This window comes from Bos indicus x Bos taurus, chromosome 5, assembly GCF_003369695.1.
Source record: "Bos indicus x Bos taurus breed Angus x Brahman F1 hybrid chromosome 5, Bos_hybrid_MaternalHap_v2.0, whole genome shotgun sequence".
NCBI lineage: Eukaryota > Metazoa > Chordata > Mammalia > Artiodactyla > Bovidae > Bos > Bos indicus x Bos taurus.
In genome coordinates, this window is record NC_040080.1 from 54,238,129 (window position 1) to 54,256,616 (window position 18,488).

General features: G+C 37.0%; 1 protein-coding gene across 2 annotated transcripts in view; it reads right to left on the reverse strand.

Moving 5' to 3' along the window:
- Window positions 1–18,488, reverse strand: part of PARPBP (PARP1 binding protein) — a 68,317-nt gene that overhangs the window by 17,389 nt on the left and 32,440 nt on the right. For both annotated transcript variants that reach the window (XM_027541969.1, XM_027541970.1), the window contains 3 exons: window positions 6,875–7,058; window positions 2,595–2,773; window positions 395–476 (listed from right to left, as the gene is read on the reverse strand). In XM_027541969.1, coding sequence (XP_027397770.1) covers window positions 395–476; window positions 2,595–2,773; window positions 6,875–7,058 — 445 coding nt within the window. The remainder of the gene's footprint in view (window positions 1–394; window positions 477–2,594; window positions 2,774–6,874; window positions 7,059–18,488) is intronic.

Sequence of the window (18,488 nt, forward strand, 5' to 3'; positions counted from 1 at the left end):
TTCTGCCATTATGTCTTCAGACAGGAACAAAATTGAAACTACACAGACTCTCAAGACTCAGTTTAAGATACGAGAAATGTAAATGAGAAAACCATGTTCTCTTTATTTTCCCCTTCATTCACTGAACAGATATTTATTGACCACTTACCACAGCAGGTGCTTATTCCTTTCCTTCTTTTAGGTCCAGGGTATTGAATATGTCAGATACAGATTAGCCAAGATTGTATTAAAAGGAAAGTTTCTGTATATCAACTGTCATAATTTATTTTCCATTTAATCCCTATAGTTCCATGTATAATGTATATTTATAATATCCAGCTCAGCTTTATATATTTATTTCTTCTAAAAGCAAAACAAATTTTTATCATTTTCATGATAGTACATTAAATTGTACCTTGATTTTTTTCTCTTCCATTGACTTATAGATGCGTTCTCTTAAGGGTTTCATTGGTGAATTATCCACTTGTGTGGGAGATCTACATCCAAAAAAAGTAAACATTTACAAACCAAAGTAGCTTTTAAATTTGTTTTCACCTCTCCTCAACCCTACAGTTAGAGAATAAAAGTTTATTCTGAACCTAGTGGTTTATAGTACTATATAAAAAGTGTTCATATTCCTATTCTGAGAGTTCTAAATTTGCTTAATTCTAATAATTTGCTTAATTAATTAGTTCAGTAACTAAACACTTGAGCTTCTATTATATGTAAGGCATTGTATAAGATGTTGTGAAGAACAGAAAGTTCACTCATTCACTGACTCTGAATTCAGGAATCTTGACCTAAGCGAAATAAGATATACACATAACTAAAATTCAAAGTAAAAAAGGACAGATGCCATAGCAGGGAAATTCAAAAGAGAAGAACATAGTTTAGAAATAGGAGGGTCAGGGAAGACACAATAGAGAAGTAGACACTGGCACTTTGGAGCCAGTCAAACCTGGATTCCTCAATAAATCCATTTTTAGCTTAATAGAGCCAGAGTCATAACCCCTTGGAGTCAAAAGACCATTATATAAGAATAAAGGATAGTCTATTATAAGAAAGACTAGTTTATAACACTACATTGACTTACATTCATATACTCTGTCCTTAATTTTAACATTTCAATGCAGACCATTATTTCCTAGTGGCTCAGATGGCAAAGAATCTGCCTGCAATGCAGGAGACCTGGGTTTGTTCCCTGGGTCGGGAAGATCCTCTAGAGAAGGAAATGGCAACCCACTTCAGTATTCTGGCCTGAAGAATTCCATGAACAGAGGAGCCTGGTGGGCTACAGTCCATGCGTAGAGAGTCGGACACACCTGAGCGACTAACACACACACACACCCCCGCCATGGACTGGTACTTGTCTGCACAATGACAACTGAAAATGCTAAGGTAACTATAAACATGTGTTTGGATACATGATTGAGTAAAGAAAAGTATCTCTTTAAAATGGATATGGGGATTAATTTTGTTTAGAAAATCCTATAAACACAAAATAACTTTTTCTTAGAAAATTATATAATTCAATCTAAGAGAAAACTTAAACCATTAATATTTCTACCTAAAAGCAAACTTTGTTAAACAGAAATAAATTAACAGGAGGAGAAAAAAAAATAAGGTTCATCTTCTTTATACTGTTCTCTGGACTCCAACCCATGGTATAAGTAAATCACTGATAAAATAAACTTTTATTGTAAAGGAATTAGAAGACAACATTGAATGATAGAGAATCATGAAGTTAGTCTTTCAAGAGAAAAGACAGTGAAGCACAGGAGAAAGAGCATAAAGCAATCATGGATGGCTCTGAACAATTTTGGATGAAAGTCAGATTTCTAAAAGGTAGTTCAAGCAGAAAATAGAAAAGATCAAACAGGTCAATTTTGTAAAAATCTTTTATAATGTACTAAATACAATTTTAAATGGTTGTTCTAAAATTTTAAATGTTTCTATAAATGAATATTCATTAATTAAAATATCACCAACTTAGTGTTTTGACTAAATTGTTAAAACTGGAGAGTACCATAATGTCTTGTACAGAATACCAAAGGTAATTTAGTATTTTCTTCCTCATGTGAGGAAGAACAAGTAACTGTCAATTCCAGTGCAAGTCTGGAGTATAGCAACTCTCCTATTCTCAGGCAAAATAGCACAATCCTTGGAGCAGAGACCTCAGGTTCTGGAGAAGGACACCTCTGCCACTTGCTAACTTGGACAAATTGCTTACTATCTTTCTCAAGTCTAATTCTTTACTTATAAAGTGGGGATACTACTAAAAGAGACTCTTGTGGAGGTTGATACAAGTGAAGCATTCAGCAACATTTTTGACACAAATATCTTAGCAAACAAATATTTCCAAAACAAAAAACAAGAACGAAGAAACAAAAATTACTGGTCATAATCTCACAAAATAGCATTTTATATATGACTTCCTCACATTCAAATGTTAAATCTCCCTTTAACTAACTTTTGTTTTTTCTCTTCACACATTTTCTGTAGTTCCCAAGTTTCCTACCATAACATATAATTCTTTTATAACCAATGAGGGGCTTTTTCAAAAATTTCCTTTATAGACCTAACATTCACATACATATAACTTCCACATTACTTACCGAAAAAGTGTAAGAACAGAAGTTCCATTAGGATGAATTGTGTTTTCATTGTCATACAAAAGCTCTGCTTTGTTTTTGGTAGGAGCACTGGCTGCTTCTTCATCCAAAAGAACTAGTAAAGCTTTCACAGTATCTCTGCCACAGTATGCAGTGCCATGGTTTATGGTATGAGATTTTGGCTAGAACAAGAAATAATTTCAAGTAAATGTAAGAATCACTCCAGCTGGGTCAATCAACCATTCTTTTCCATTTCATGTGCTATTGTTATCCCTCCTCTTCTATTAAGCTATAAAAAATCAGCCACAAGAAGTGGCTTTAAGGCTTGTGAATATTTCTCCCTCGAGCCATATTAAAATCTACCTTATGAGCTTCCAGAAGCACCAAAAAATACAGAAAATAATATTATCAAATGAAGACATTAGATTTTGGACAAAATAACACTAAGATTTACGTCAAGAAGTTTAACTACAATTTATGTGACCGAGAAAGGTAACATCCAAAATCTTTCAAGCTATGCTTCACAATATGTGAACCGAGAACTTTCAGATGCACAAGCTGGATTTAGGAAAAGGCAGAGTAACCAGAGATCAAATTGCCAACATCTGCTGGATCATAGAAAAAGCAAAAGAATCCCAGAAAAACATCTACTTCTGCTTCACTGACTACGCTAAAGCCTTTGACTGTGTGGATCACAACAAACAGCAGAAAATTCTTAAAGAGGTGGGAATACCAGACCACTTTACCTGCCTCCTGAGAAACCTTATGCAGGTCAAGAACAGGACATTTAGAACGGGACACGGAACAACAGACTGGTTGAAAAATTGGGAAAGGACTATGTCAAGGCTATATATATTGTCACCCTGCTTATTTAACATATGCAGAGTACACCATTCGAAATGCTGCACTGGATGAATCAAAATCTGGACTCAAGACTGTCAGGAGAAGTATCAATAACCTCAGATATGCAGATGATACCACCCTAATGACAGAAAGTGAAAAGGAACTAAAGAGTCTTTTGATAAAGGTGAAGGAGGAGAGTGAAAAAGCCGGCTTAAAACTCAACATTCAGAAAACTAAGATCACAGCATCTGGTCCCATCACTTCATAGCAAACAGGGAAAAAATGGAAATAGCGACAGATTTTATTTTCTTGGGCTTCAAAGAAAGTCATGGACATTGACTGCAGCCATGAAATTAAAAGAAGCTTACTCTTTGGAAGAAAAGCTATGATGAAACTAGGCAGCGTATTAAAAAGCAGAGACATCACTTTGCTGACAAAGGTCCATATAGTCAAAGCTATGGTTTTTCCAGTAGTCTTGTGTGGATATGAGAGCTGGACCAGAAAGAAGGCTGAGCACTGAAGAATTGACTTTTTCGAATTGTGGTCCTGAAGAAGACTCTTGTGAGGCCCTTGGACAGCATGGAGATCAAAGCAGTCAATTCTAAAGGAAATCAACCCTGAATAGTCGTTGGAAGGACTGATGTAGAAGCTGAAGCTCCAATATTTTGACCACCTGATGTGAACAGTCAACTCACTTGAAAAGACCCTGATGCTGGGAAAGATTGAGGGCAGGAGGAGAAGGGAGCTGCAGAGGATGAGATGGTTGGATGGCATCACTGACTCAATGGACGTTAAGTTTGAGCAAACTGTGGGAGATAGTAAAAGACAGGGAAGCCTGGCGGGCTGCAGTCCATGGGGTCTCAAAGAGTCGGACATGACTGAGCACAGAACAACAACAACAGATGTGACTTCAGCCACATGACTTAATCTGTTTATTTTTTCTCTCTTATACCAGAAGTGGGATTCTGGTGATCTGAATACCAACCCCACAGATGGCTGTAAAGATCTACTCAAATGCAAAAATAAAAAGACTAGTTGACCTTCATTCTTTCAGTAATCAGCCATAAGTACATCCTAAGTCCCAAGAACTGTGTTTGAAAGGTAAAAACCAATACCTCAAGGGACCCATAGTCTCTTTGACAAAATAAACAAGTAACCAATAAAGGCATTACAGAGTGCTAAGTGCTATTTTGAAGACCATGTATACCTTATGCAGTAGGAGCACATCAAAGGAAGCACACCAATTTACCCTGGTATCAGGGATGGTTTCACAAAGGAGACACACAGGGGTAAGGAAGAATATGGTATTTTCAGTGACCAGGTAGCAAAGAAGGGTAACATAGAGGGAGTCATGTGGGATGAGGCTGGGAAAGCTTTGTATATCGGACAAAGAAGTTACAAGTCAGTCTGTTACAAAGTTAAAACCTCTTACTTTATTAAAAAAAGGAAATAAAATGATACTTCTTACATTTTAGAAAAAAGATAGCAATGATGGCAATGTATAAAATATATTCCAGGCTAAGACTGTTATTAAACATGGAGCATACATGTGTGCTCAGTCCCTAAGTTTGTATCCGACTCTTTGAGACCCTGGGGACTGTAGCCTGCCAAGCTCCTCTGTCCATGGGATTTTCCAGGCAAGAATACTGGAGTGGGTTGCCATTTCCTTCTCCAGGAGATCTTCCTGACCCAGCGATCAAACCCACATCTCCTGCTTGGCAGGCAGTTTCTTTACCACTGAGCGACCTGGGACACAGGACCACAAATTAAGAGACTGTAATAGTCCAGCTCAGAAATGAAGAAGGTAGTAACAGTGAACTAAAACAGTAGCAGTGGAGATAAAGAAATAGTAGATTAAAAGGGGAGAGCTGGAAAAACTTAGTAACTAGACAGAAGAATAGGGAAAATATATGATAATACTACACATAGATACACATTAAGAACAAACTTTGATGGCATTTCTGGCTGGGTTCATACCAACTAACTAGCTGTGTGTGCTGTAAACCTCTGGGAAAGTTGCTCAGCCTCACTGTGCTTCAGTTAAATCATAGGTAAAATAGGGATAATGATAGTGCCTAACCAGAGTGTTGCTGGACATTGTGCTATTTAAGAGCAAGAGTTGCCCTTTCGGGGTCATCTGTTATAGATGTACCATTTTTTTCAAGTTTCATCAACATGGTCTTGGCCTCCTTTCTCTACTTGGCTGACTCAGGCTACCAAGAATTGGTAGCCTGACTCTAGCTAGCTACACCAGAATTTTAACAAACTGCCTATCAAAAACTGGTACTTAATATACATGTATCATTGGCACCAAATACGTCCATACTGTTTAATACTAATTTGATTGAGAATTATAGAATTTTATTTTTCAAAGATTTTCAGTTTGGATGAAACATGAAATTAAGAACCAAGTTGTCTACATCTTCACTTCTTGTGATAGGAAATGGCAAAGACTGATGCTTTTATATATCTGCACTGTGATAGCTCCTGACATAATAAAACCTGGTGGTCATTTGAGCCAAGTTAGCCATAGGAAGTGTTAACACACACAAAATACAAGGGAAAACAACCCAGAATCTCTCCTGCCTTCAAATTAAGCTAAAAGCATGCACTGATACAGAAAACAGCTAAAAATAGTGCACAAGGACTGGAGATAAACAAATGAATTACAAAAATTAAGTGAAAGTCTTCCTTCATACACAGGCTATCACAATTACACCTAAGGAAAAGAGGATTTTGTTACCTGAACAGTTAAATTGCAACAAATGAATTATTGTAACACATACTCCAAAATTCTGTTTTAGAATTAAAAGCACAGTAGTCAATTTCCCCTATAAAACTATACTTACAAAACCTTATAATGTTTGACTATCTATGTTAAAAAAAAAAAAAACAAGAAAGAGGTAAATTTTCTGGAACATATAATTAAAAGATTACTAAGTATAGGAAAAATTCCTAATATTAGCAGTAAACTGGCAACAGAGGTAGAAAATAAGAGATCATGGAAATAGAAAAATTCTATAGAAGAAAAATAAACTGCTGAATAAAAACCATTTCTGTGGTTTTTCTATGGAGTGCCTAGCCCTGGGATCACAACCAGAGAAACCACTCTTCTTTCACATCTGAGCATGAGGAAATAATTGTTCTGTAAAAATAATTATTGAAAAATATGACAAAACACCTTAATATCCCTCAAGAACTATAAATTTCTAGTGCTACAAGAGATGCTGAAGATTATCCAGTGCCTTCCTTTGATAAACAGAGATAATTTGTCCCATAGATGTTATGATTTCCCCAAGTTGAACATAATCCTGCATAATCCTATTGAGAAACTTACATTTTCAACAGTCTTCTGATTTAAGTAGCAATAGTAAATCATTTCTACAGCCACTAGAAAAGATAATGTTTTGTATAGAAGGATAAAATAAAAACCTCATTACCCGTGCAGGACTGATGTCAGTGGTACTAAGAGCCACATCTCCTTGTTGAGAATTGATAATATTTTTAATCCTCAAATCCAAATCTTGAGCAACTTCCTCTACTGCTTTATAAAAAGGATCCCTGCTGTTCTGGCCTTTAATCAGCTGCATCTTTATCACTGAGAGTATCCGACCCCCCGCAATGCTGAAAATAGAAATAAGATCACTTTTATAATAACATTTTGAGATGACAATATGTTTATAAGCTTGAAAATATAATGCTCAGAGTTAATCAACACTTTTCAGAGAATATGGCTTTGATCTTACAGATCAAACAGTAACACATTTAAGAAAAGCATAAGAACCATTAGAAACAAAATTTAAAAGTTTTTCTAAAAGCAAGTTACTTCAATAAGGTAAGTTACTTCTTCCTTGATTTGAAAGCTGAAGGAAATAATTTAGTTATATATGATATCTGATCAACTGGAGCCCACCCTACTGAATCACAATCTCCAGAAAAGGGTACTAAAGAGTTGCATTTATTTTGCAGTTACCACCAGTGATTCTTATGACTAGACAAGCTTGGGAAAATTTTCATGAAAAAATTAGCTCCTTGAGAAAGGAACCATATTTTACTAATCTTCACACTAACTTGGCAAACAGGAGAAATAATTGATATTTTTACTGAATAAATGACCACTATCACATGCAACAGCTTCCCTGGTGGCTCAGATGGTAAAGAATCCACCTGCAAGGCAGGAGACCTGGGTTTGATCCCTGGGTTGGAAACATCACCTGGAGGAGGGCATGGCAGCCCACTCCAATATTCTTGCCTGGAGAATCCCCATGGACAGAGCAGCCTGGTGGCCTACAGGCCATGGGGTCGCAAAGAGTTGGACATGACTGAGCAACTAAGCACAGCACAGAATAGCATCACATGCAACGGGGCTTCCTTAGTGGCTCAGTGGTAAAGAACCACCTGCAATGCAGAAGATGTGGCAGCAGCTGTGGGAAGACCCCTTGGAGAAAGAAATGGCAGCCCACTCCAATATTCTTGCCTGGAAAACCACATGGGCAGAGAAACCTGGCGGGCAGCAGTCCATGGAGTCATAAAGAGTCAGACATGACTGAGCAACTAAACAACAACAATCACAAGCAACAGTCTGAAGTTTTTACTTGTAAGACAAAAGACATATGTTTTACTATTTTTATATTATTATTTGTGGTAGAAAAGCACTTAGTTTCAACTTACACTATGGCAGACTAGTTACTCTAGGGGAACATTCCACTAGGCTTGGTAGGAATCAGGGAAAATGTCCAAGTATAACCCAATTTCATCCCTAAAAAGTGACAAACAAAAGTTGGAGTGGAAAGCTGGAAGCTGTGAGTGGTAAGTAGGATGAATGAGGGTTTTCCTGAGGACAAAAAGCAATGTGATCAGGACCCAAACCCTAAGTGCAAGAAATTTCCAGAGTCTGAACCTTCCAAGTGGGTAGCAACTAGTATGAGTTTTATTTATATTTATTCTACAATATTTTGTATTTTTGAAGTTAAAAAAAATTTTTTTTTCTATTTGGTTATGGCATAGATATAAAATTTTTTATATTGATATGTGTCTAGCAACACTGTTAAACTCTACTGTTAATTTTAATAATTTGCATTTAGATTCCTGGAGTTCTCTACACATACAATCATATTCATATTATCACTAAATAGACTTTTATTTCTTCTTAATTGTTGTATCTCCTATTTCTTTTTCTTACCTTAGTACACTGAACTGGACATCCAATGTTATGCTGAAAAGAAATGAGAGCAGGAACTCTTGTCTTGTTCTAAATCTTAAATAATATGCTAAAACATTTTATCATTAAGTAGGTTTTCAAGAAACCCTATATCTTAGTTCATTTTACACTGAAAGAGTAGTAGCCCTATAAGTTGGGTATGTCCCAATAGACATCTCACCTTCAGCAATCCCTGGGCTTGTCCCCCTGCCCCTTTAGACTTTGGTGGCTATAAAAACAGACCCTCCAAATCACCAAATTCAGCAAGTACTTTCAAAATAAAAGCTGGCTTCCCTTCTTGACTTTCCTCTCTGGCTTTCTTCCTTCCCATTGTTTTTGGCCTGTATTTTCATTACATTCACCTCCTAATAAATACATTTAAGAATTGGTTTATAAATATGTTATCCAGCAATATTATTTTCAATGGAAGGGTCAATCAGGGGACCTAGTCTGCTATATATCTGTAATCAGAAGTCTGAACAAACTCTAAGAATTCTTTTATGTAAACAAACATTCATTTTACAACTGGTTTTTCTTCTTAATTTTCAATTAAAACCATACAAAATAATTGGATGAAATGTAGTCAAAATGAAAACATAGTTAAACACTGTGTGCTTTTTCTGGGAATTAATCTCTAATGGAAGAGTTCTGGCAAAGATTCAAAAGCATAATCAAATATGAAAGAGTATCATAGTGTCAGTTCTAAGAACAAAAGAAAAAGCTTTCAATAATATTAAAGGTAAAAGTCACCTTTGCCTTCTTTTCTCATTCCTTCTATAAGACCAAATATTCTAAATTTTAAAGATGATATAATCCCCTGGATGAACTGTACTTAGGAAAAATTTGTAAGATTTGTATTTCAGATGCTTGCCAAGCTCAGCATTTTGACCCTTAACAAAATCCGCAAACACTGGTGCTATGACTTCTATTGCTATACATTCATGACAAGAGCCAATACTAGCTCTTGAAATATCTGCTCAGCAACACAGTAGCATAATTTAAATTCTTGCTTCTAGTGTCTAAGAAACTCCTAAAGTTTTAACCCAAATGATGCCAGGACATTTGTGCTAAGCACTAGAGATACAAAATGAATATTTCTTTTTAAAAGGTCACAGTTGATCATTTGATACAATGAGATACGGAAGATACAGCAGTAATTTAAGTACGGAGGTAAGAAAGAAGGGGTCTTCAGGAAAGCACTCAGAAGAAATTACTACTCTGGAAGAATGTGGGTGAGAAAGAAATAAACTAAAATTCCTGACTAATAAATGCATCCCATTAAAGCCCTGAGGCAGAAACAGAAAAATGAAGCAAGTCAGGAAAAACACAACTAAAACCTTAAAACTGAATCAAAACATAGTGACTGAAAGAGGATAATAGGCAATAATAACAAATAATTGGCAATATTTTACTATAGTTATTGACTATCTTTAGTGTATAGAATGGAGAAGGAAATGGCAACCTACTCCAGTATTCTTGCCTGGAAAATCCCATGGACGGAGGAACCTGGTAGGCTACAGTCCATGGGGTCGCAAAGAGTTGGACAAAGTGACTTCACTTTCTTTCACTTACTATATAGAATGGCTTGCCTTTTCCCTAACATCTTTAAGAATTTGGTAACTATTTGCCATAGTAAATTATATCTTTAAAAATTGAATGTGATTAAAGGTGCTATATGAAATATATCAAAAATGCTTCTGAACTATTTTGAAATGAGAAATGTAACATTAGGATTCTGGACTGGCTAATTTCAATCAGACTTAACATTCTATAAATGCACAATATTTAGTCCAATAAATATAATGCAGGTGTGCACTGAAAAGTTGTGTAATAAAAATGGAAACATAGAATTTTAAACATTTGAACAACAGGGAACTAATTTATGTAACCTGAAACCCCTAATTTAAGATGTTTTTCAGGTGAAAGTATAGAGTGCATTTTATGGTGGCACCTACTGGCAAAGTATAGAAATGCAGCCATACTATAGCTCAGAAGGCCTGATCAACAGCTGGCAGTGGGGAGGCAAGCGTGATCTTGATTCCTTCCCTGTCTGTCTATAGTCCACCTTTCCTTGAACTCAAAGATTACTGTGATTCCCTACCACCACCATCCTATTATAAGACAAGCTATAAGGGTTAAACATATTTTTCTCTCTGAGTTTTAAGGTTGAGAGACAGAGGCCAGGGTAAGATACAAGCAGGGGGTGGAGAGCATAGAATGTGTACATCACACTGACACTTCTGAAGTTTCATCCTGTACCTAATACTGAATCATTGAAGGGTTTTAATTAAGTGGGTAACATCTGTTGTTTTAAAAACCCTGGCAGCAGTGAGGATGACAGGATGGAGCAACTCAAGACTGGAGGCAGAATGAACAACTCAGAGATAAGTAAACAAAAAAATCCAGGCAAAAAAGGATGAAAGACTGAAAATAGACTTTCGATGAAAAAGGGGAATACGATAGGAGCAACAGGAATAGAGATTTTAAAAAAAAGAGTATAAAAAATGCTAAGTAAGAAGAATTGATGGATCTTCGTGACTGAAGGGATAGTAAAGGGGAAAAAAGTAGTTTAAGATTTGTTCCAAATTCTGTTTGGATGGCTAGAGGGAAAGAGGCTTCATCAAGCTGGGTACTTTAGGAGGATAAGCAGACTCGCCAGGACAAAGATTTAGTTTGGGAGGTGCTAAGTCTGAGGTCCCTTTGAGGTAACAACATACAGGAAGTTAAAAGATGTATTTTTGAAGCTAGGAAAAGAGTTTGAATTTCACTGAAATATGGATTAGAATTTACATATATAAGTCAGAGAGGCAGATGGAAAACAAGAGAATGACACCTCAGAAGTTAATGGGAAAAGAGTTCTATGAAAGAAAATGATCAAATTTGAGGACTCAAAAGAGACCAGAAGCTATGACAGCTAGAAGATCATAAAAGATTTTTGGTAGAATAGCTTCAGTAGAGTGGAAAAGTGAATGAGTGTGAGTCAATTAAACACAGATAAATAAATATTGAGTGCCTACTCTATGCCAGAAACTGTGCTAGGGCTAGGGAATATTGGTGAAGAAAACCAATAAAGCCCTCAGAGTTTACAACCTCACGAGAAACATATTTCAAACTATTAGCACTTGGGAGGGAAAATAATTGGGAATTGGAATAAAAGACAGTATTTTTTCAAGAATTTGAGCTATAAAAGAAAGGAACTGACAAAACCAGAGAAGATGACTTGTTTTTTCTTATAATGCTTATAGACTGGGGCTAAAGGACTAGTTGGGGAAGGAAATGGCAACCCACTTCAGTATTCTTGCCTGAGAAATCCCATGGATAGATAGCCTGGCAGACTACAATCCATGGGGCCACAAGAGTCAGACACGACCAAGTGACTAAACAACAACAGAAGGGCTGGCAGAAGCTGAAATTACGAAACAAAATGAATAATCAATGAAACTCTGTCTCAACAGGTTACCTACATTAATTGTACTCACTATAGGAAATTCCTCCCTTTTCCCCATCTGAACTTCATGTCACCCCCATTCTCCATGTATGTTTAACTCTTTCAAGTTCATCCTTCAAGATTAAGCTTGATTGTAACAACCACTCAGGTAAACTCTCCTGACAATCTTATCCCTGGCTCCCACAAACTAGGTCAATTGTCCTTTCCTATGTATATCCTTCTATTATTATATAAACAGAATTTATTGCTTTGGTTTGTAATAACTTTACTATTTAAAATCATGAAATGAATATATACTTAACACATAAAAAAATCACATTATAGAAGAAAATAAGGACTACTCAAAAAACTATTTAGACACCCACTTCTTCAGTATCTTCTCTAGAATATAGAATATTAATAATTACTTGTTATGACCAAATAATCCTAAAGGAAATCAGTCCTGAATATTCATTGAAAGGACTGATGCTGAAGCTCAAACTCCCAATACTTTGGCCACCTGATACGAAGAACTGACTCCTTGAAAAAGATCCTGATGCTGGGAAAGATTGAAGGCAGGAGGAGAAGGGGACAACAGAGGATGAGATAGTTTAATGGCATCAACAACTCGATGGACATGAGTTTGAGCAAGCTCCAGGAGTTGGTGATAAACAGGGAATCCTGGCATGCTGCAATCCATGGGGTTGCAAAGAGTCAGACACAACTGAGCAACTGAACTGAACTGATGACCAAATAGGACATTCAAAATAATTGGCTGCTAAACTGAAGAACTGAAGGCTATTCTCTTATCCAAGGTGCCTCTAAAACATACTTCTACCCTGTGTACAAAAGTGTACGTACAAATGTACTTTTACCCTGTTAACTTACGCCAACCAGAAATTCCTCCAAAAAAGAATGTAATTACAACAAATGGATTAAATATATGCACTTATATCTGCTCTCTTCTAAAGTACCATTAAAGCAACAAAAAAAGGCAAAGATTTTAAATCCATAAAGAAAAAGAGTGTGAGAGAGGAGACAATAGTCGAGAGCAGAGACATGTTATGAAACTACAGAAAGACGAAGAGCAGATGGAAAAGTATAACTGACTACCCAGAACAGAGAAAGCTACAAGCCAAGTAACTGCTCAGAGAGACACCAAGAAGTAGTAATCTCAGAAACTGAAGGCAATACTGAAGGCTATGGTGAAGGTGTCACTGCAAATAAGAAAACTGATTAACAGTATATACAAGGAACACTTAGATCCCTAAATCTCCTGTCTTATTCTGAGCAGTCAGGACTAGTGAATTTCTCTCACTTCAGAATGGAAAGCAGGATCATGCTTAAGAAACTAAGCCAGGGAGGCTCCAGACCTAGAGGCACCAACAACTGAAAATAGAGAGACTGAGTACAAGTCTGCATGTTCAACTGGGCGACTCAGAAGCAAGTTACCCTACTTCAAATCCCAGAATATTGCTAGCCAGATGGACTATATTCAAAAGGAGACTAAAAGATGCCATTGTGGAAATTTGGGGATAAGTTCCAAAGGAAAGACCTGTAGTTATTTACATTTGGAGAATCCCCAATAAAAAAGCCAATTGGTGTGACTATGCTGTTCTAATCAGGCCTCATTCTTAAATATAAAACAACAGTCTAGAATCATACCACATTTTAGGAGCACCTTTAACTTGAAAGAGGGCAAAAGAAACAAAAACACTCAACTTAGATAAAACAAAGACTATTCAGGAAGCAGATAAAAATAATCTTAAAGAGATAAATAAAACATAAGACCACATACAATCACATGTGAGAATGATGATATTTTCTCCCATTTACCCTTTCTCAGGAAACTACTTGAGCAAAATAAAAGGTTTAACCAATAAAAAAATAAAGTCATGAAATCCAGGAAACAAGGCAGAGGCAAAGAAAATTCACAAGGTGATAAAGCTTCATGGGTGACACTCTGAAACAGGCCTGGCAAGCAAAAGTACATAGACTGAATGAAGAAGACAGATGACTTTCCAGAAAAAAAAGTCTGCAAGGGCAAAAATCAGAACTGATAGATGACCTAATAAAAAGAAGAAAATGTATAGTTTCACCAGCAAACTTGATAAAGAATTAATGATAAAAAAAAGAATTAATGATAAATGTATAAAAAGCAAAGCAGAAGAAAAAAGTAGATAATCATTGACTTTAGAAAAAACAAAAATGTACACAAGATAGGAAGTATAATAATAGTATATAATATAGTTTAGCTGCAGGCAATATACAGAGCTGTAACAAGTGTGCATATGTGTCTATGTGTGTGGAAGGAGGGGGAGAGGAAAAGAGGAGTGTTGGGAGGTTAGTGAGTAGGTGGCAAATCCTCATCTCCCATGGTAGGAAGTTAACAGGTAATGTCTAAACTTGAAACTCAAATATAGCTGCATAGACTGACAAGGGTTTAATACCCAAAATATACAAACAGCTCATAGAACTCACTATCAAAACCCAAATAATCCAATCAAAAAATGGGCAGAAGACTTGAATAGACATGTTTCCAAATAAGACATAGAGATGGCTAACAGACACATGAAAAGATGTTCAATATCACTAATTATTAGAGAAATGCAAATCAAAACCACAATAAGGTATCACCTCACACCTGTCAGAATGGTCATCATTAAAAGTCTATAAATAACAAGTGCTGGAGAGGATACGGAGAAAAGGGAATCCTCAAACACTGGTAGAGGGAATATAAACAGGTGCAGCCACTATGGAAGACAGTATGAAGGTGCCTTAAAAAATTAAAAATAGAACTACCATTATGATCTGGCAATTCTACTCCTGGGTAGAACTGAAAAATCTGGAAAAATTGAAAATACTAATTTGAAAAGATATAAGTAGCCTAATATTCACAGCAGCTCTATTAACACAGCCAAGACATGGAAGCAACCTTAGTGCCTAACAACAGGTAATTGGATTAAGAAAATGTGGTATATATTCACAATGGAATATTACTCAGCCATAAAAAAGAATGAAATCTTGCCATTAGCAGCAATGTGGATGGACCTAGAGAATATTATGCTTGGTAAAGTCAGAGATACTAAATGATAGCCTTCACATGTAGAATCTACAAATGAATGTATATACAAAACAGAAGGAGATTCACAGACACAAAAAACAAACGTATGGTTACCACAGTGGGTAGGGAATAAATTAGGAATATAGGATTAATAGATACTACTATACATAAAATAGATCAGCAAGAAGTATTTACTGTATAGCACAGGGAATATACACAATATCTTATAATAACCTATAATGGTATATAAACTGCAAAAATACTGAATGCTTTATACTGGAACTAACATTACATTGTAAATCAACTATTGCAGGAGACCCTGGTTTGATACTTGGGTCAGGAAGATCCGCTGAAGGGACAGGCTACCCACTCCAGTATTCTTGGGCTTCCCTGGTGGCTCAGCTGGTAAAGAATCAGCCTGTATTGAGGGAGACCTGGGTTTGATCCCTTGGTTGGGAAGATCCTCTGGAGAAGGGAACGGCTACCCACTCCAGTATTCTGGCCTGGAGAATATACAGTCCATGGGGTTGCAAAGAGTCAGACACGACTGAGTGACTTTCACTTTAGTTACTTCAGCTTTAGCTATGTAGAGACGTGGATAGACTTAAGAGTCTGTCACACAAAGTGAAGTACGTCAGGAAGAGGAAAACAAATATCATATATTAACACACATATTTGGAATCCAGAAAAATGGTACTGCTAAGTCACTTCAGTTGTGTCCGACTCTGTGTGACCCCAGAGACGGCAGCCCACCAGGCTCCCCCGTCCCTGGGATTCTCCAGGCAAGAACACTGGAGTGGGTTGCCATTTCCTTCTCCAAAATGGTACATATGAACCTATTTCCAGGACAGGGATAGAGACACACATGTAGAGAAAAGACATGTGGATGCAGGGGGGATGGGAATAATGGGATGAATTGGGTGATTAGGATTGACATACACACACTACCATGTGTAAAATAAGTAGGCAGTAGGAACCCACTACAGAGAAGCCAATGGCACCCCACTCCAGTACTCTTGCCTGGAAAATCCCATGGACGGAGGAGCCTGGTAGGCTGCAGTCCATGGGGTCGCTAAGAGTCAGACATGACTAAGCGACTTCACTTTCACTTTTCACTTTCATGTATTGGACAAGGAAATGGCAACCCACTCCACTGTTCTTGCCTGGAGAATCCCAGGGACGGGGAAGCCTGGTGGGCTGCCATCTGTGGGGTCGCCCAGAGTCAGACACAACTGAAGCGACTTAGCAGCAGCAGCAGAAACCCACCATAGAATACAGGAAGCTCAGTTCGGTGGTCTGTGATGACCTAGATGGTTGAGATGAGGGTGGGAGGGAGGTCAAAGAGGGAGAAGATATATGTATACATATAGCTGATTCACTGTATTGTAGAGCAGAAACTAACAAAATGATGTACAGCAATTATATTCCAATAAAAAAACAGTATAAAATTTCATAAAAACTGTATAAAAATTCCATTTAAATGAGGTAAATATAGAAACAAACACAAAAAATATTAAAAGTCGATTCCTCTGAGGACTTTATTACTGTAAGTCTGTAGTACCATTTGATTTTAACAAAATATACCTATTTTGTTTTACTAAAAATAAAATATTCTTTAAAATTGGGGGGAGGAACTAAGATGGCAGAGGAGCAGGACGGGGAGAACACTTTCTCCCCCACAAATTCATCAAAAGAACATTTAAACGCCAAGTAAATTCCACAAAACAACTTCTGAATGCTGGCAGAGGATATCAGGCACCCAGAAAAGCAACCCATGTCTTCGAAAGGAGATGTTTTATCAATGGTGCTGTATAGAAGGAGAAGTTTTGAAACTACTGTAAAAATAAAACCGATAACTGGAAGCAGGAGGCTTAAGTCCAAACCCTAACTCCTGGGAACTCCGGACTCCAGGGAACATTAATTGACAGAAGCTCATTAAGCACCTCCATACCTACACTGAAACCAAGCACCACACAAGGGCCAACAAGTTCCAGGGCAAGACATACCAAGCAAATTCTCCAGCAACACAGGAACACAGCCCCGAGCTCCAAGATACAGGCTGCCCAAAGTCACCCCAAAACCATAGACATCTCATAACTCATTACTGGACACTTCATTGCACTCCAGAGAGAAGAAATACAGCTCCACCCACCAGAACACTGACACAAGCTTCCTTAACCAAGAAACCTTGACAAGCCACCTGAACAAACCCACACACAGTGAGGAAACGCCACAATAAAGAGACCCGCACAAACTGCAAGAATACAGAAAGGACACCCCAAACTCAGCAATTTAAACAAGATGAAGAGACAGAGGAATACCCAGCAGGTAAAGGAACAGGATAAATGCCCACCAAACCAAACAAAAGAGGAAGAGATAGGGAATCTACCTGATAAAGAATTCTGAATAATGATAGTGAAATTGATCCAAAATCTTGAAATCAAAATGGAATCACAGATTAATAGCTTGGAGACAAGGATTGAGAAGATGCAAGAAAGGTTCAACAAGGACCTAGAAGACATAAAAAAGAGTCAATATATAATGAATAATGCAATAAATGAAATCAAAAACACTCTGGAGGCAACAAATAGTAGACTAACAGAGGCAGAAGACAGGATTAGTGAATTAGAAGATAAAATGGTAGAAATAAATGAATCAGAGAGGAAAAAAGAAAAACGAATTAAAAGACATGAGGACAAACTCAGAGACCTCCAGGACAATATTAAACGCTACAACGTTCGAATCATAAGGGTCCCAGAAGAAGAAGACAAAAAGAAAGACCATGAGAAAATACTTGAGGAGATAATAGTTGAAAACTTCCCTAAAATGGGGAAAGAAATAATCACCCAAGTCCAAGAAACCCAGAGAGTCCCAAACAGGATAAACCCAAGGCGAATCACCCCGAGACACATATTAATCAAATTAACAAAGATCGAACACTAAGAACAAATACTAACAGCAGCAAGGGAAAAACAACAAATAACACACAAGGGAATTCCCATAAGGATAACAGCTGATCTTTCAATAGAAACTCTTCAAGCCAGGAGGGAATGGCAAGACATACTTAAAATGATGAAAGAAAATAACCTATTGCCCAGATTATTGTACCCAGCAAGGATCTCATTCAAATATGAAGGAGAAATCAAAAGCTTTACAGACAAGCAAAAGCTGAGAAAATTCTGCACCACCAAACCAGCTCTCCAACAAATACTAAAGGATATTCTCTAGACAGGAAACACAAAAAGGGTGTATAAACTCGAACCCAAAACAATAAAGTAAATGGCAATGGGATCATACTTATCAATAATTACCTTAAACGTAAATGGGTTGAATGCCCCAACCAAAAGACAAAGACTGGCTGAA